This window comes from Lissotriton vulgaris, chromosome 2_1, assembly GCF_964263255.1.
Source record: "Lissotriton vulgaris chromosome 2_1, aLisVul1.2, whole genome shotgun sequence".
NCBI lineage: Eukaryota > Metazoa > Chordata > Amphibia > Caudata > Salamandridae > Lissotriton > Lissotriton vulgaris.
In genome coordinates, this window is record NC_141687.1 from 2,031,339,201 (window position 1) to 2,031,359,469 (window position 20,269).

Below are 20,269 nucleotides of genomic sequence, written 5' to 3' on the forward strand. Positions count from 1 at the left end.
TTTTCAGCTTGTTTTTATATTCTGTTTTTGCTTCTGGGAGATAATGCTTTCTCCATCTCCGCTCCAGAACTTTACATTCCGATTTTTCCTTTTTCAATATTTTGTTAAACCAAGGAGCGGGTGGCCTCCTCCCCTTACGCTTTGCTTTAGAGAGTGGCAGACAGGTATCTATAGCCACCCTTAACCAATCTTGTATCTCATCTGACAGAGACTGCACCGACCCATTTAAGCCCGGGCGGTGGGCCTCTAGATGAATATTCAGCATTTCAAGATCTAGATTTTTCCAGCTTCTAATCAGTCTGGGATAGTCCAATGGGTCGATAACTTTCTGGGGGGCAATCTGCATGGAGAATCCAACCAGATAGTGGTCTGACCAACTAAGTGGAAGTGACGGCAAAACATTGACATCCCTTAAGTTAGAAATAATGGGATCCAATAAATGACCTGGACTATGTGTGGCTCCTGTATTTAGTAACCTCATGTTCTGTGCAGGTAAGTCTGATATAAAATCTGCTGTGGTAGTGCATGCTAAATTCTCCAAATGAATATTAAATTCTCCAAGGAGAGAAAAGTTTGCGGCAGACAGAACCAGGGGGCTTATGATTTTGGGTAAGGCCGTCATCCAATCAGTCACTGAGCCTGGTAGATGATAGGCCAGCAGCCCAGAGAGGGTGAAGTTCGGAGTAATTGCCAGCTTAAAGATCGCCACCTCCCCTTTAACGGTAGGGAGTCTCCTAAACTCGCAGCGATATTCTTTTTTGAAGAGGACGGCTATACCCCCTCCTATTTTATTGAGACAGTCCAGCCTGACAATCGCATAATTATCAGGCACGGCCACTGCAATATCCGGCCCTGAACTCCTTCGGAGCCATGTCTCAGTCAAAAAGAGAGCGTCCGGTTTTTCCTCCAGTAGTAAATTGAAGATTTCATATTTGTGCTTGGGTAAAGATCTACAGTTTAAGCTCAAAAACGAAAGTTTTTTATCCTTCCCTTGTAAGTGCGCCCTCCTTGTATTTATCTTATCCTTCCCTCTATGTGTAATTGTTGTGGATAAACCACAAATCTGGCACGAGGCCAAACCAATGTCGAGGTGTAAGCACGTGCAGTCCTGATGTATGGGTATTCTCAAATCTTTCAATTGATTAGAGCTGTACTTAAAATCTGGACCAGAGTTGTTATCTGAGGCAACGGTCTCATTTCTCCTATCTACATCTTTATTACTTACTGGTTCTAAATGAGTGTTGAAATGCTCAGGATTTCTGGCCTTGGGCCCGGTCCCGGCGCGGACGGGCTTGCCTTCGGCGCGCCCGCTGCGCCCGTCCACTGCGCCTACCTGTGTCGTGCTCCATTTAAACTGTCGGAGGCGGAAGTTCAGGGCAGCTAGGATGCTAACCTTGAGCCTCCAGCAAGATGGCGGCCAAGGAGGACAGCGTCGGTTCAATCCCACTCTCAGCTCCAAATCGGCTCTGAGTGGGGGACGAACGTGTGGGGCTTGAGCAAGTTTAAAAATGCACAGCAAGTTTGAAATGCACAAAAACGAATTCTAAACAAATTCAAGAGATCTGATGTTTAAAACAGCAAATAACACCACTGCTTCTCGGCTTTCCGCCTCAAGAGGTGTTGCAATACAAATTACCGTGCCTGTTTGGATGTGCCCAATTTATGTGCTCAGGGGCGGGAGCTCAGGGCAGCTAGGATGCTAACCTTGAGCCTCCAGCAAGATGGCGGCCAAGGAGGACAGCGTCGGTTCGATCCCACTCTCAGCTCCAAATCGGCTCTGAGTTGGGGACGAACGTGTGGGGCTTGAGCAAGTTTAAAAATGCACAGCAAGTTTAAAATACACAAAAATGAATTCTAAACAAATTGAAGAGATCTAATGTTTAAAACATCAAATAACCTTCCACCTCTCCCTTGCTATGGCTGCTGGATCCATCTTGTAAGGCCCTGTCTGGGCCCACAGCTGTTCTCGCCCTGGGCCGTCTCCTCCAAGGAGGGGCGCGATGAGACCGTATCCGAGGGTGCGATCTCGAGGATTTTGTAGGCCTCGGTCAAAGAGCGTAGCTGGTGGGTATTGCAGTTCATTTGGAAAAAAAGGCAGAATGGATGGCCCCAGGAGTAGGAGATGCCTTGAGAGTGTAGATGATCAGTGACTGGGCGGAATTCCTTCCATTTCAGGAGAGTAGATGCTGAAAGGTCTTGAAATAGCTGGAGTGAGTGGCTGCAAAATTATATCTTCTGGTCCGTACAGGCTGCCTTGAGGATTGCCTCTTTCTCTGTGAAGTTGTGGACACAGACCAGAATGTCTGCAGGTGGATGAGGTTGCACCCTGGGAGGCCAACTCTGTGACATCTATCTAGCTTGATGCTTCTCGGCATGTTGTCTCCCAGGATGCTTCCAAACAGGGCCTGTACACAGCACTCCAGATCTGTTCCCTCGTCGCCTGTGCGGGCGCCCCTTATGTGAATGTTATTTCTCTGCGACCTGTTTTCCAGGTCCTTGGTGTGGGTCTGGAGGCCTAGCTGCTGGTCCTGTAGGCAAATGATTTCCTGCTGAATGGCTTCAATTTCCACATCTCTGGTTAGGGAGCTTTCTTCCAAGACTGCCCCACTCTCCCCCACCTCATCGATTTCCCAGCGCACCTCCCTGAGCTCCAGAGTGAGATCCTTTTTAACTGTCTGTAGGTCCACCCAAAGGGATGCGAATAATGCTTCAAGGAACTCGTGGGTCACTGAGCCGTCTGCAGCCCCATCTACGCCAAGTTGCTTAGGTTCTTCCATGCGCGCTTTCTCTTGTTCGAAGTCCGTTGTGCCTTTAATCAACATGTGCTTGATAGATATAACTTTTTTGTCTTCGGTTGTGGCCATGGCTCTGCACTTCTTTCTCGAAGGAGAAAAGGCCCCAAAAGGTGCGCAGACACTAAGATTACTTAGGCACTCCAAAGGGTTGGGCGCTGAAATTGTTTGTCCACTCAGCTGCAATTGTCTGCAGGTGCTAGTGGAGCCCCAGAGAGATCCAGGGGGACTTTGGTAACAGGGCTCAGGAGGAAAGCAAATCGCAGTAGGCCGCAGAAGCCCAGCTGGCACTCCCCCGAGGCCTGTCAAACCAAGAGGAAGGCTAAATGTGCAGGCACGACTACGAGACCTTATGGTGCTGGACTGTGCCTGTTCAATGGCTTCTGCCATCCGCTACGGGCTTGGCACTAGGGGACTCACGGAGACGTCCTGTGCAGGGCTTGGCCTTGTTGATGCAGAGTCTGCAGACTCAGGTGCTACCGTCCCGACCACTGGTGGGAACCCAGAGAGCGGCCACATTTCCACAGCGCCACTAAAGCGAAGATGTGTTCCTAAAGGGTGCCCCAGCAGAGACCGTCCATTACGTGGTTCTTCCCTGGCTGTATGAGGTCTCCCCCAGGGGCAGAGGAGCCTTGTGGTCCGCGAAGGAGTAGCCAGGGAAGGCCAGTACCAGCAGTCCCACGCAGAAAGAAACTGGTCCCACACACACACCAGCACTATCACCACTGAAGTCCTCGGCCTTAGCAGCTGGCCCGGTAAGGCGTCCACGAAATCAGGGCCAGAGGAGCCCGCCGCAAGTCCTGTGTGCACCCTACTCAAGGCCCGGGAAGCTCTGACTGGGCTACCACTGAAGGGGGGCAAGCACAAATATGGTGGCGTAGGCTGGTTCCAAGGCTGGACGCGGGCCCGGCACACTCACCCCTGGCGGTCCGCGCTATCAATGAGGCCCCAGTAGGGCACGAGCCTGCTCTGGTTGGATGCACCATCAGACGCTGGTTGGGCATAGAATCACCGAGTAGGAGCCCCCGAGCCGGGGGCAACAACCTCCTTCCTTTGTCACTCCTCTGGGGCCGGCATCCCTCGCAGATCACAGGCGGCGACCGGGAAGTGGATACCCCGTACTCTGCGGTCCTCCCCTGTGCAACATCAATTGGGGGACCGTCTCTGGCGTGTGGTGCTCTGAGGCCCCGTCTGAAGGTGCGGACCATGTTCTCTGTAGGCGCGTCTCTCTCAAATCAGTCCCAGATCCCGCCAATCCGGGGCTCGTCAGCACTGTAGGGCTCCCCAGCACGTGTCACTTGCCCTCAGGTGCCGTGTAGCCACCCCCGGGGTGCTTATCTAGCCTGGGGGGTAGCTAATTCAGGTGCTTATGATTGGGCAGGGACGGAGCATTGGGCAAACACGTCCACTCATTCTGCCATCTTCACCTCCTATGTTTTTGCAGCAACAGGGGCTTCCAATAATTGCTTGGGAAGTCTGGAGGGAAGCATTTGAAACCTATCTGGAAGCCATTGGAGTAAATTTGTTTGTGGCAAAAAGGAACTTGGCCAAGTTAAGGCATAATCTAGATGTGGAAGGTAGGAGGGTTTTAAATACTTGACTTATACCTATCGGTAAAGTGAACAGAATGGTGAAGAGTCAGAAGCTGATGTAGAGTCTGGGGACAAGTACACAAAGGCTATGAGAGCTTTGAAGGAGAATTATTGGAGAAAGGAATCATAGTAGCTAAAAGACATAAGCTTTTTTTCTCATACCCAGTTACCTGGAGAGACCATTGAGCAGTATGTGGCGATTTTAAGAACACTAGCAGCATTGTGTAAATTCAGGGTATGACGTATAGAGATCAGATGATCAACAGAATTTCTAATATGAAAATTAAAGAAACATTAGTAGGCATGAAAACCCCTTCTCTAGAAAAAAAATATTAGTATACTGAAACTTATTGAAAATACATCTTGTTATGTCAAAGCCTTGATTGAAGGGCAAGAGAATACTAAAACAAATGATGGGAAAAGGCTATGTGCTCTACAGAAAAAGGATAACAAGTACAAATGTTTTAAGGACTCACAACCATCTATAAGGATAAAACAATGCTATACGTGCGCCAGTATGAGACATTTAGCAGAGTCCGAATCCTGTCTGGCTGCTAAACCCAGGTGTTACAGGTGCAAAAAGTTAGGAAATGTTTCTTGAGTACGCAAGGCATTTGTAATGGATGGTGAGGAGTCTAAAGTAAATTGAGTTAAGTGATCAAAGGGACAAAGCAGATTAGGTTGGAGACACTGAAACTGATAAAAAGCGGGGATGCTGGTGGTATGTGGGGTTGACACCCAGAAGAAGGGTGTAATTGAATACTGTGAAGTATATAAGTATATCATCCACCAAAATGCATCATTGAGGTGAATGGAGTATGAATTCCCATGTGGGTGGACTAGTGTTCTTCGTATACCTTGATTGACAAAGTCAGTTGGGAAAACTTAGGTGACTGCCAACTAACCTTCATGATGTGGAACCACATGGGTATTGTGGGTTGAATTGCCTGTACTATGTTACTTCAAAGCAGTTTCAATGTACAATGGCAGAAAAGCTGTTGGGAGGGGGGATGTACGTAGTGAAAAAGGGCAAAACTTTGCTAGGCTGGAAGGAACAATGTGCACTAGGGGTTGTACTGGGCCATAATCATCCGGAACAAGTGTTACTTACCTCACAAAACACTGTGGAGAAATGTAAAGCTATGTATACCAAGTTGTTTGCCTGGTACTTGGGGTTCTTGCAAAAATTGGTATATTTCATAGTTTTGAAGACATAGCTAATACCTAAAGTACATAGAGTATGCAATGTCTCTTTGGATTTATGCGGTCAATTAAATGAAGAATTGCACCGTTTGTTTAAAGAGGGGATTATAGAACCAATTGAACCTTATGAGCGGCTCAGTCCCATAATTTTGGCAAGGTGTCCAATGGGAGCCCACGCATGTGTGTGGATCTTAGAGATCTGAAAGAGAGCATCTGGGTGGACAGACCTCTCCAGCCCTGAATTAATGAAATGTTGATGAATGTGCATAAGGTCAAGAATTTTTCCTCATTAGACTTTAAGTGTGTGGTTACATCCAGATTCCAACCACATGACCACCTTTATCATACTTGTAGGGGCATTCTGATTTGTGCGCATGCCTTTTGGTTTGGTCTCTCCTTTCACGGTTTTTCAGAGGATTATGCAGGGTGTGTTGAGCCGTCTATCTAAAGTGTTGTTGGAATGAGCTGGAATGATCTTTGGAGTCGACAAGTGTAGATTTGGGGAAGAGGAGGTGGGATGTTGGGGTCACCCATTGTCCTCGCAAGAGGTTAAACCCAAGTTGAAACTAATGGAAGCCATCAAGAAAGCACTATCACCCATCAGTTTGACAAACTTGGAGTAGTCCTCTGCTTACCCTAAAAAGGTTGTTAAACACTCTTCTGAAAAGGTTCATGTTTTACGTTCCTTGATGAAGAAGGTAGCCAAGTATGAGTGGACTAACAAGTTTCAAATAGCATTTGATGAAGTGGGAAAAGGGATTTGTCAGTGCTGGTGTTCTCTAACCATTTGGTCATAAGGATGGTTCTGTAGTGGTAACAGATGCCAGTGTGCATGGGCTTGCTGCAGTGTTATTGCAGCTAGACAAGGGGTGTGAAAGAGGTGTAGCTTTCTAAACTCGTACTTTTAGAAGGGCTGGTAGTGTGTGTTGCACCATAGATAACAAGGCTTTGGCGTGCTGGTGGGAGAAGGGGGGGGTACAGTATTTTAGAACATATCGGTGGGGAGTTCGCTTTGTGTTAAGTATGGGCCATAGACTGTTTATTGATCTGTTCACCAAAGAGGGGCTGGAAAATTTACACCATGCATAGCCAAATGGCTATATTGTCTGCAAGAATTTACGTTCACCATCAAATATGTACTTGGATCCAAAAATATTAATGCAGCTTGCTTGTCTAGGCAACCATTGTATCACAATACCAAACTCTAGGAGGAAGAGGGGATGTTATTGTTATGAGCCCGGGTTAGGTACATGTAGCAACACCGCACATTTTCTTACACTGTCCTTTTTCTGTGCAATAGCATTTTACTGTGACCTTTTGCACATATTTGGGTGCGTGACGATGTTGTATTGGTTTCTCTGAAACTGCTTTTGCTCACACATCTGGCTTCACACATTATCATGAGTCCTCGAAAACTGAGTACAAGGCATTTATGCAAACTGTACAAATGTTTTACCTTCATCCATGGGGAGAAAGGGCTATCTGCATATCCATAACAATGCTAATCTGCATATACATTGCAAGGATGATTTGTATTATAAATAAAGAAGTATTTCCATGGGTAAGCAGAGGAGGCACTTCATTTGATGTCAAGGTGTCCTTGTATGCTGAGGCTTTCCCATGCAGTAGCCTAACATCTCCATGAGGTGTGTCCAGTTAGTGACCAAGATGAGGGTCTTACCGTCTGTCCCACCAGGTAATACGGTGGATCATCCCGTGGAGGGATTCTTGGCTCTAGATACACACACCTACACATACTCTAGACTCACATAGGGTAGGGATTTCACAGTAGGACTGCACCTGATTACCACCTTGCCTTATATGCCTGCATATGTACACTGTTTTAGCACCATGAGGAAACTTTATCAGCTATTCACTATTTTGGAGCTTTAAATCACTTTCATATGCTTCTGTCTACTGATTATTGCAGCACATGTGCTCTCTACAAGAATAACGTTGGTTCAATAAATATATTGAAAACGTCCCATTGTGTATTCTCTGTATATTTCTCTGAGAACAAGAGTGCCGAGTATTTGGGCGAAATAATTCTAGATCTGTTACTATGATCCCTGAGGGGACAGGGTTGTCATGTTCAGGGGTTGCCAGAGACCATTCACTCCCTGTTTGGGTTAGGGGGACTTGTGGTGGTACTGTGAGCTAGGTGGTCTCTACGCCAACATGTACTGAAGGGTGCATGGAATCAGTCTAAGCATGTTGCCCCAAGTTTATGTTGTCGTGGACCGACGCTCAGCCAGAGAATTGGAAGTCTGGGCATGTAATGCAGCCTGCAAGGAGAACATATAAAGTGCACATGACAGTTCGACTGGCCCGAGGTGGCCGGCCAAAGCGTCCTGCGCACTTGGAGTGGGCAAACCACTCCTCCCCTGCCCAGCTCTGTGAGTAGTGCAGCCCCGCCCATTCCCAGCTGAGCAATGGAAAATATTAAAATGATAACAACGAGTTATTATCATTTTATAATTTCCTCTTTGACCTGCTCAGTGGGGCGATGCTTCTTTGCCTCAGTAGCCTCCCCTGATTGGGTTCAATGCCAGGGATTTCTGGAATGTTGAGAGCAGACCTGGCTAGGGTTGTATGGTTACACTGGTTGTTCTCTCAACAAACAATTACTTTATAATATTTCCTATGAGTTGGTCTCAAAAGCAGTTCTTAATTGTTCACAAGCAAATGGTGCTGCACAAGTGCAAATGTTAAACTGAATGTACGGCGCCCAAGCAGCTAACAAATTAATAAATTAAGATCATTTCAAAGTACACACTTAATCATGTTGAAGGACAATGATTAAATGATGAGCAAGGATTGCCACAGCAAACCTCTAACAGCCCCCGAAGCGAAACGACAGAGCACAAAAAGGAACAAGAAATGGTGAGAGTGAGGAGGTGATATAGTCGAGTTTGGGTAGTGTCTGAAAGGAGCAAGTGAATGGGCACATTCACTCCAAGAGTAGGTAGTGCGATAAGGAAGGAGAAGGAGGTAATGGCAATGCGTCTCAAGTGCAGCTGCAAAATATTCGAGGCATACAGGTTTGTATGTCAGTCAGTGCGCACTCGAATATCAACAGAGAGCAAGATATCACCAAATGCCTCTATTGTAGGCTGAATCGTGGATGACAACGCTAACAAAGCAATGTCTGAAAACGGCCGCCGCGGCCACAAACACCTCTCTAAGTATTATTTTACTTATTTACATAAGCAATGTCAGACAGCTACTCTCTAGGCCAGACTTTAGCGAATATGAGAATGGCTAAAACCAATCTACTTTTTAGGCTACATTAGAAATTGCTCAGAAAACTTTTTTAGCCTACACACACTGATCTGACTGCTGGTTATTTTTTGAACAGTTTTGTACTGTAGAATATAGGTGCTAAGTGCCAGATCGAACTCTCAGGCCCATGTTCCGGAAATCTCAGCCTTGCCACATCGAAGTCTTTGTCTAAGGCAGGAGCAAACCCACATCTCAACATGTCTGCAAGAATCGCATGCATGTTTCTGCTTGTTTGTAGATTATTCTTTATTAAAAACAAAATTATACTTAATAGCATGTTCAAGTATTTTCTTTGCTTAATATTTATAGGACCCATTTTATAGTGATTTCTGGCAACCTATTCTATGATGTTTTGTATTTATTGGTGCATTCTCGTATTTTGTTTCAGAATAATCGCATCAAAACATCCAAGTATAGCATCCTGACTTTCTTGCCTGTTAATCTGTTTGAACAGTTCCAGCGAGTTGCAAACGCATACTTTCTCTTTCTGCTGATTTTACAGGTAAAAAGTAATTTTATTTACAGATAACTCTATGTTGGTATTTCACTAGTTACCTGATTATATTAACCTCATAAGTGCTGCGTCTAGTCCAACGGCCGACGGCACCACTACCTCGGGAGTGCTGCCGTCGGCCGTTGGACGTTCCAACTGCACCTGCGCAATGGAACGTTCAGCACTGGAGCTGGACGTTCCATAGCTGCTAAGGTGTTAAAGCTGTACCCACTTTACAAAACATTGATAAAGCCAATAGCTCTGACTTTAATATGTTAATGAATACAAGCACAGAATGCCCAAATGCATGTGTTTGCACATTAAAGCCAGGCCAATAGACATTACAAATATTAGATGTCCCTTTAGTGAACAACGCAAGCCTGCAGTACCATGAGCTGCTACTATATGTCCCACAAGGAACACAACTCTCCTGCTTGTTTTCCCGGTATTAAACAGAGTAGCTGGGCTACAATTTCTTACAATGGCACAGAAAAGTAATTGTGATATAATTTCAAAGGTAATTAATAAACGTTCTACATTTAAGAAAGAACCTAGTGACACATAAAACCTGCAGCGTAGAAGAATGGCCATAGTGTACATATGACCCAGCAACCTTTTAGCGGGACCATATTAGCATATACAACAAGCAAGATAGAAAAGGACCATAGTGGAACATAGCACGCATGACATAGAAGAAGGAATTGTCAAATAAAATAAAGTCTATTGAAGAAGGTCCAAAATGATACTTGAGTGTCATGCTCACAATGGAAAGAAACCAGGCAATCTGAACTTGAGAAAAAAGAAGGAGCTTCTGTAGAGTATTTTTGTAGCTCGTCAAGAAACATATGTATCAATAACATTTGCCAATGTGTTATTTTTCAAAGAATAAATATTCTTATGTAGCGTTTATTCCACATAGGAAATATTGTTGCACACATTCATTAATTATAAAAACTATGCAGTTGAGACATTATTTTTTATTTTATCTTTGGCTTTGATACATTTATTAAAAAAATGGTTATAACAACAAAAATTAAATTTTGGAACTACCAGAAAAACCAATTGAAACACAAGGCTTCATTTGGATTATTGAATAGCATATACCACTTGAAAGCAAACAATCGACTACTTATACTCCCTTCCGCACAAACTGGGGAATCTAGTTGCAGATCCAAGGCAAACACGAGAAACTATAAAATAGATCTATTTATTATTGTTAAAAACATATGCAAAACAGATCAAAATCAATTGCTCAAGTTAACAAATTGCCCAATCCTTCTTAATCTATGACAGTACCCTTTATCAAGTGGGTCTCGGCCGCAGGAAAGGTCCCTAGGATACTCCGTGCGTTTTCTTGCAAAAAGTTCAGGAACCAGAAAAACCACCAAGGCATAGTAGATATGCACAAAATAGATTTTTGTCAAGTGAAAAGTGTGTAATTTTCATTAAAATTGTTGCTAAAAATAGGTTTTGAGTGGCCACCTGCCTGTAAATTGTACATGAACTATTGTCTTGAACCCCTTCAAATTGATGTGAAACCCAGAAATATTTTCTTACCCCCCCAAGAGGAAATTGCTTATTGTATCCTCTTTCAAGGAAAGGGTTAAATAAAAGTGACTCTCACTCTTCCCTGTGGTAAGTTATGCTCTTTTAGATTTATAGTGAAATGAGTCAAGCTGCCCTTTCAGACAAACTCTCTTCTGCATGGGTTATTTGTAAAAGTATAGGCCCTTACTCTGATTCCTAAAAGCAGTAGACACTCACCATACTTGTTATTTATAATGTCTGTCATTTATTGTGCATAATCACTCTCAAATCTTATGTATCAGTAAAAGGGAAATGATTATTGTAATCTCAGCAGCCATACTAAAAAACCAAATGAATATTCGAAAAACCCAAAGCATCTTATACCACACTTCCCTACTACCTATAACTATTAAAGAATATATACACCAGTGCACATCTTATGCAGTCTCTTTTATCCTTTGTGCCAATATGCACTTCTTGTCCATCAATCTTCTTTTTTCAATGAACGATTGTCAATTCCAATAGCCATATTGGGTTGCCAGATCAACAACTTTATTTTACAAATGCCCACGTAAAAATGCCCTCCCAGGTGGCCTCCACAATCCACTCTTGTTACAAAATTATTCTCTCTGTCACTGTACTAAAAACACCAATTAAAAGGCAGCCAATGTCCATTTATTAACCCATCTGAATATAATTCTTACGGGAACCTTGATAAGTCCAATCTCTCCGTTTAGAGTCTTTGTTTCCTCACCCGGTCGAACACTGTTTTTGATACAGTGACCGAGAGAATAATTTTGTAACAAGAGAGGATCAAGTAATTTTGAAGGGGTGTAAATATAAAAGTGTGCTTATATATCAGAAAAAATGGCCTTGATAAAGCCCGCATAGGGCGAAACGCGCGTCGGCTGTGGATCGTGGGCATTTGTAAAATAAAGTTGTTGATCTGGCAACCCAATACGGCTATTGGAATTGACTGAATCGTTCATTGAAAACAGAAGATTGATGGACAAGAAGTGCATATTGGCACAAAGGATAAAAGAGACTGCATAAGATGTGCACTGGTGTATATATTCTTTAATATTGTGACATACTACCTGATTGATTTTGGGCAGAACGTCTTTGTAGATGCATCAGGTGGATACGCATCAATACACCATAGTTGCACTCAGAACTTAATGTGTGATATGCTATTTAAAGGGGACATGAAAAGAGAATGTTGATTGATGTGCAGATTACCACATAGCAAATCCACCTCCTTTTTTTCTTACCTATAACTATTAGTCTAACCTATACCTACATGTATATCTATTTCTATCCATTTTCGTATAATGGGGAATTTCAATATATAGTGGAACATTAAAAATAACTGAGTTCACAGACTTGTCACACTTATCTGCTTTAAACCTGAAAAAAGAAGTGCTTTCGCAAGTGGAAGGCCATATATATTTGCCGATCTCATTTTTAAAATCATTGAGACACTTTTGTTGCAGAAGCAATCAAGGTGGGATGCTCTGACCCATTCCCATTTTATATTAAAGACAACTGCCATGGCTGATCATCCAACAAAAGAAAATGGAGATAGACATATTCAGATGAAGATAAAAGTATGAACAAGAGCTAAATGTTTATAGAAACTTATGGAAATCCACTACAAAAGGTACTTTGCAGAGAAAATTTGAGCGGCGGAAAACTCTGACTAGGAAATGTTGCTAAATACTGAAAAGTATGTGCTCTCCTTCTTTTACAAAAACAGAACTTTTTTGGTTCAAATAAATTGTGTCAATCCTTCTCGACTTTATTCAATGAAAAAATAAACAAAAGTAATCAACATTCTAATTTGACTACGATTAGGATTGGTTGTTAGTCAGGGTTGTGTCCTGGCCACATTCCTTTTTAACTTGTATATAAATGGATTGGTGGAGGCTCTTCTTAGAGACAACCAAGACTTCACCCTAGTAGCTGGTCACTCTATTCCAGCCCTTCTGTATGCAGATGACGCAGTGTTGATGTCCCGTACACAAGTAGACCTACAGCGCGTTTTGGATAGTTTTTCCTTTTTTATGAATGACCTAGGTTTAAGGGTAAACTCTTCCAAAACTTTTATATTTATAATGAGGAGGATAGAGGAACATGATTGAGTTATGAACTTGTGAACCTCAGGAATGCTGACTGCGGCACCTTCAAATCAATAAAGAAAATAAGATGAAGACAGTGCTGCTGATGGACTTGTTGTGATTAGGTGATTAGAGTTTTGTTGTAGAAGGTGCAAAACAAAGAAAGACACACAGGAATAAAAGTGAATAAGGACGAAAAAAGGAAGTCATTTTCAGGCCTCGGTGTCAGGGAAGTAGAGCTCGTCCTCAAACTCTATGTATTGAGGCCGGAGTAGGTCAACTAACGGAGAAGAACTTCCGTCACCTAAGTCGGTGTCCTCTTCTTCCTGAGTGCATTCACATATTTTGTAATCTGGTGGTATGAAGTGCTGATTCATCTTGATCAGTGTTAACCTCTCCACATTTTTGGGCGAGAGGCGGGACCTTTTTGAAGTCACAATGGCACCAGCAGCACTGAAAACACGTTCAGAAGAAACGCTTGCGAGTGGGCAAGACCGATAATTTAGAGTCAGGTTGGTAATCAGTGGCCATAGAGCCCTTTTCCTATACCAATACAGCAATGGGTTCTGATTAACAAAGACCTCTGTTGGGTCATCCAGATAGGCCTGCACCATCGACTCAAGGTTCTCCACGGTTGCTCCACTTTGCGTACCATCTGTGGTCTTTGCAGCACTGGAACGAGCAAACCCTTGATGAGTTAGCCAATCCGCTTCCGACAATATTATGGCTGGGCCTGGTGCAGGTGAGGATGATGATACGGTTGCTGGTGTCGTTAATGGCTGTGAGGGAAAGTGACTCCCTTCGGCCACAGATTCAGAAGTGGAACTTGACGCCGGATGGCCTGCTGATTCAGTTGTACTTCTGCCGGCTCCTTGAATTTTCTGCCTCTCTTTTTCAAACCGAGTGGCTGACACAGCTAGATAATGTTTGTACTTTGAAATATCTGCTTCATCAAAAGGAATGAATGCTATGCTGGCCACTGCCTTTTTGTACTGTGGATCCAGAGTAGTGGCACAAATGTAATGTTGTTCTGTATGTATGTTTCTAAGTCTTTCATAGGCAACTAGGTGGCTTAATAATCTCTCCGCCAACTGATCTACGTCTTGCTTTTCAGCATCATCTCGGAACGTTGAAGACACCGCCTTCAGTTGGTGCTCTAGCATGCGCAACAATGGGATAGCTTTGCCCAAAGAACAGTCCTCCCTGCTAATATCACACGTGAAGACCTCAAAAGGACGAAGCATGTCTGTCAGGCTTGCAACAAGCTTCCATTCCTCCAACTCTTGCCTCATGTCTTTCATAGTAGAACCCAGTTTATAGACATAATCATTTATTACCCCCACTGCTCAGACAGATGCTTAAGCATGTAAAAGGTTGAGTTCCAACGTGTTGCCACCTCCTGGATGAGTACTTTGACTGGCAGTCTACGTTCATGTTGAATGCTCCTCAGCTCCTTCTGGGCCTTAAAAGAATGGCTGAAATGTGTGCAGATTCTTCGGCAGGTGGTTAGTAACTTGCTGACTGTGTTTTCTTTTTTCAAGAAATCGTGCACCACAATGTTAATACTGTGCGCCAAGCACAACACTCTGAAATAGTCACCTTGCTGCATGGCCTTAACTATATTACTGCCATTATCTGTGGAAACATAACCAGCCATGCGATTTCTTAGATGCAGCCATTCATAGACCTTCCTATTAAACTCCTCCAAAAGGTTAGGTGCAGTATGAGTTTTCTCCATGGCAAACATGGCTACTGTTGCGTGTTTCCGAGTAGCTTGAATAACAGTGTCCATGTCAACACCTACTTTTAACTTTTCTTTAACCCCTGCAAAAGATACCCAGTGTGCAGTGATGCACATGCAATCAAGGGCTTGGCAACTGGTCCACATGTCTGTTGTCAGGTGTATAGTGTGAACAGCACTCTTCTGCAAAGCTGCCCCAATCACCTCCAGCACATCTTGATGTAGTGCTGGAACCGCAACTCTGGCAAAATAGGACCGGCTAGAAACCTTCCATTTAGGGCAAACTGTTGCCACAAATTCTAGAAAACCCACCCCTTCCACAAACAAAAAAGGGAGAAGGTCCAGCGCTAACATTTTAGCCAGCTTTGTGTTATACAGACGTCCCGTTGGGTGGTTGCGTTCAAATGGCACCTCCGACCAAAACATTCTGCTAATGGTGGGCTGGACCGTTTTACGTGATGATGATGATGACTTCTTCAAACCAGTTAGGCCCAGTGATGTACTTTTTCGCATTGGTGTCTCTCCCAGACTCTTAGTGTGCCTCATACATATTGCAGGGTTAGAGGGTGTGGGCGCTACCACTGCAGTGCTGCTGCCAGGGGTACTGGGTGTACCAGAAAAAATGTCTGTCGCTTCTTCACTTCCCCCTGCACGATCAGCCCCTCGTCATCATCAGATGCAATATCAATGGATACATTTGGATTTGAAATTCTTTTGGCTTCCTGGATCTTACTTATGTGCTCCTCCACTCAATAGTGTGGTGTTTTTTAAGATGACCTCTCTGGCCTCCGGTACCATAGTTGGTACCAAGCTTACCCCGACTAACTAATGTTTACAAATCGAACAAACAACCATATTTCCGCCTTTTGGCTAACAGTAAAGAAGTCCCAAACTGAGGACTGGAGATGTCTGCTGGTGGTGGAGGTGCTACTTTGAGTTTCAATGCCAGATGAAGTGGAGGATGGGCGTGGCTGAATTTGTTTCTGTTGTTCACTTACAGCACCACTACTTGAGGTAATGGAGGTCGAGCTAGATGGAGGTCCCTGCTGGCCCTTCTGCCTAAAAAATATGGAAGCTGTAGGTCCTGTTGGTATTGTAGTTAACTGCGTTGGTGGTGGTACCAGTGCCACGCCGCCCACATCCCACTCAGCAGCCATTCGGGATAGGGTGAAAATGTCTGTCTGCTGCATGCCCGCATGAGCTGGAGTGACGACTGTGATGACTGGGTCGTCGTCAGACTGTTCATCAGCAGCAGAAGACACCACTTCTTGTTCGTCGTCATCACCCATAAGTGGAAGCCTTGTGGGAACCTTCCTTTTAGGCTTAGCTACCTTGGTCGGCTCATGGCGTGCCTCACTCTCAGAGTGCATTGGTGGGTTCCAATCAAGATCAAGGTCATCAGAATAAAGGGGGCTTGAAGAAGAACTTGTAGTAGTAGTAGTAGCCCTCCTTGACCTTTTTCTTGCTGGGGATCTGGAAGACAATGGATCATCATCAGGAGGAGTGGCTTCCTCGTATGATATCTCTGCTTGAATATCAATTTCCTGATGTGCCCCTACTTCTGGAGGAACAAGCGTTGTAGGCAGTTGTGCCGCTCCATGAACCTCTCCATGCACCTCTCCATGCACCTCTCCATGCGCCTCTACTTGCGCCTCTACTTGCGCCTCTCCTTGTCCATGTACTTGCTCTTGTAGTGGTTGCACCTGTGGTTGTCGTTGCGGCTGTGGAACACTCGTCAGCTGAGTTATACCCGGCGTTGATTGGATGGTACTTTCTTGTGATGAGCCAACATCACTGGTCGATGGTGATTGAACAACCAAAGTGGCTGCCGCAGCAGCACTCATAGTCTTGGACCTAACTTGGCATGATGGCACTGAGCCCAATGAAGCGGCGATGCTGCTTCCAGCTTGGTCCCGCTGCTGCTGCAGGCATAGTTTTCTTTTATCAAAAAAGGTGTCGGTGGGCCCACCAGTCTCCTTGGAAGGTGGTGCCACTTGCTTCTTCTTCGCCTTCTTACTGGCAGTGGCACTGGCAACTGTTTTTGCTGAGGCGCTATGGCCATCTTTCTTTGGGCCCATCTTCAGATGTCAGAACAGCAGGCCGCAGTTGCACAAGTTGCAGAGTTGTCTTGTCTGTGGCCACACGTGACGTCACGTGACGTTGTGCTGCACACACCGCTGCAGGACTTCTTCCTGGCACTGGTGGTTCTCTTGTGCACCTAAAAGCAATGGAAGCCAGAGGAACATCAGTTTAACACCCCAAAAAGTCGAAAAACACACAAAAATCACCACAAGCCAATGCCATCCATGCCATCAATGATGTTTAAATTCAAAACACCCCACAGAAAGACGTGGTCCATGCACCACTCACTACCCCTGGACCTAATGGAAGAAAGGAAGGCAAAGTGGGTGCAGGCCTGAGCACACTGCCTGGCTTCAAAATGGCCCCTTGACCCCCAGCCACATGGCCAGGCTTTGCCTGGACCAGGCCTCAAAATGGCCCCCACCCACATGACCAGGCCCGACAACACCCCAAAAAGTCGAAAAAGACACAAAAATCACCACAATCCAATGCCATCCATACCCTCAATGATGTCTAAATTAAAGAAACCCCACATAAAGACTTGGTCCATGCACCACTCATAACCCCTGGGCCTACTGGCTAGTGAGGCTTTACAGGCACCCCAACATTTTAAAAAAAAACCATATAATAGTGAGCTAAAATTCCATGACATAAATGAGAATTAAGTTTAAAAAAAAAATCACAGAAACAGTTGTATCATGCACCCATGACTAACCCTGGGCCTACTGGGTACTGTGGCTACCCACAATATATAAGTTGTGAAAAAAGTTTTAAAACTGTAGTTGCAGCAACTGCAATGCCCCAAACAAGCAATACCAACTTACTTGTAAAATCTCAAGTCCAAAAGTGATCCAAACTCCAAAGTCCAAAAAGTCCTCAAATACAAATATCCAGTAGCAGCCGCAAAAAGTAATCCTTCCAGCTCCAGATCCAAATCAAAGTGACCAGGACATGGACAAAGCACTGGGAGGAGCCTGCTGGACAGGAACAGGAAGTTGGAGACTCTGGGACACTTCCTTCCTCCCACCCCCCCTCCGCAAAAAATGGACTCCTTGCACCAAAAAGTTCAGCCAAATATCAATCTGATGAGTTATTGTGATCAAAATCATCATTTTCAGAAGGTTTATGCTGTCTGCGGTAGATTCCTTGTGCAGAATTGCAATTTTTGCAATTTCGGGAAAGGAAGCTGTTCAAATCTCCCACCGGGAGTCAGCTGCGCACCGCATCTACGTGTTCGCCATTGTTTACTCCCCCGATGCGTGATCGCGGGCCCTTATGACGTACTCGCGTTGTCAAACTCTCGCTGTGCAAGATGGCGGGCCGCAATGATGTAATCGCGGTCGAAAAACTCTTGCGCGATCACTCAGCAAGTTCCAAAATGGCGCAGCACACGCAAACCGGTAGAAAAACAACTCGGCGGACTCAGAATCACGGTAAGTCAACGCAGCGCGTGCGATATTGGATTTTTCAAGCGCGACCAAGCAAAAAAATATGCAGCTTGCGAATTTGCCGATTTTTTTTTTGGGCAAATTCGCGAGATTCGCGGACCGCAAATTTGCAAAAAATCTGCAAATTTTGCGAACGAAACGGAATTTACGCCCACGCTTAGTAATTTCTTTGTATTCTGTGTGACTGTATGCATCTCTCTGACTTATCTTTCTTTGTGAGTATGATTTGTACTGCTGTGACACATCATTTTTTTTTTTATAACTTTTTTATTGTGGTGTATTGTAAAGAAAACAAATGGATAATCACATCTACGTACATGCAGGCAATGGTAAAGGGCAAATTAAATATTAGTACATAGCCTTTCGGTCCACACCCTGAGGTCGAACGGCGTTCAAGAGAGCCAAACAGTAAAAAAAGCAAAGCAGTACCTGCAGTGGACACAGACTGGGTTTTCACACCACTTTTTTCATTTAAACAAAACAACAATATAAGAAAGAAGCCCAGCGGAGAAAGTCAAGCCAGCCTGCAGTCCAACTTAAGGGTCGAGCTCAAATTTGTGATGCTACATCCCCACAGACCCCCGTTGGTACGAAACATAATTATCGGAGCATCACATGGTTCGCAGAAAGAACAGAGGCAGGTCACAATGAAGGACAATCCCACACCACTCAGCCCACACGCCTGGTCTTAGATCCTCTACGGGGCATCGCCAGTTCCGCCGTTGGAGAATCACACAGCTCGCCACGGTATGCATTACAATGTCCCCATTTCTTGTACCACACTCCGGGGCAGCCCCTCAGTTTATACACAGTTTTCTCAGCTATCATGCATTGTTCCATTGCGGCCACCCATCTCACCACTAGTGGTCTGTCTGGGGAGCCCCATTCCATCGCTATGGAACATTTGACCAAGAGAAACCCCAGTGCAGCCCACTGTAGCTCAGGAGCAGTTAGGTCAGTCGGCCCCCAAATGTTAAGGACACATTCTCTGGGGGATGTGGAGAGCGGTTTGCCCAAGGAGCTGCTCATTTTCCGCAGCGTAGCCGTCCAGAAGCACTGTATCACAGGGCAATCCCACAGGATGTGGTAGAAGGTCCCAGGGAGTCCGCACCCACGTAAGCATAGTGCGTCAGGTCGCCGACCAATTTTGGCCAGGGTGAGGGCGGACATGTATGCTCTGTGCAGCACTTTTAGTTGGATCATTCTAAACCTATGACATATAGCCAATTCCCTCGGGGACATTAGTGCCGAGCGCCATTCGGCGTTATCCAAAGGACCTATGTCTTCTTCCCAATTGGCCCGTAATGACACGGAGTCGGTAGGATTATTGCAGAGCTTACGATAGGTAAGGGAGATGGCCTTTTCAGGAAGAGGTACTGACAACAGCCTATCCTCCAAAGGGGAGGTATCAGGTATGGAGGCGAAGTCTGGAAAAGCGACCTGAAGAGCTTGTGTCATTTGCAGGTATCGGAAGAACTCGGTGGATGCAAGGGCATATTTAGCTTGTAGGTCAACAAAGGTCAGCAGTTTACCTTTATGCACGCGGTCTCCGACTTCAGAGATCCCAATCGCATCCCACCTGTCAAATCCCCTGGAGAAACAAAGGGAGCCCAAACGTTTTGTGGACCACAGAGGCGAGGTTTTGGTAAGTTTGTCAGCCCAACCCAGCCGTCTATTGGCTCTGTGCCAAACATCCGCCGTTTGCGCCATAGGCCCAACATATCTAGCTTTTGTGGGTTTACTATATAAGGCCCCCAGGTAGCCCTCCCGCCCAGTTTGATCTTTATCTAAGAGGAAGGCCGGATTCAGAGGTGAACCGTGCATCCAGTGGTTAATCACCACCAGTTGGGAGGCCCAGTAGTAAAGATGGAGATTAGGGAGGGCTATACCCCCGTCATACCAGCCCTGAAAAAGCTTGCAGAGAGCAATCCGAGCGGCATCGCCATCCCAGAGTATCAGTCGGAGCTCACTTTCCCCCGCCCTGAAATAAGA

At 45.0% G+C, this 20,269-nt stretch overlaps 1 protein-coding gene across 1 annotated transcript in view; it reads left to right on the forward strand.

Moving 5' to 3' along the window:
- Positions 1-20,269, forward strand: part of ATP8B4 (ATPase phospholipid transporting 8B4 (putative)) — a 3,619,152-nt gene that overhangs the window by 178,873 nt on the left and 3,420,010 nt on the right. Inside the window, exon 3 of the mRNA XM_086958264.1 lies at positions 9,258-9,371. Coding sequence (XP_086814390.1) covers positions 9,258-9,371 — 114 coding nt within the window. The remainder of the gene's footprint in view (positions 1-9,257; positions 9,372-20,269) is intronic.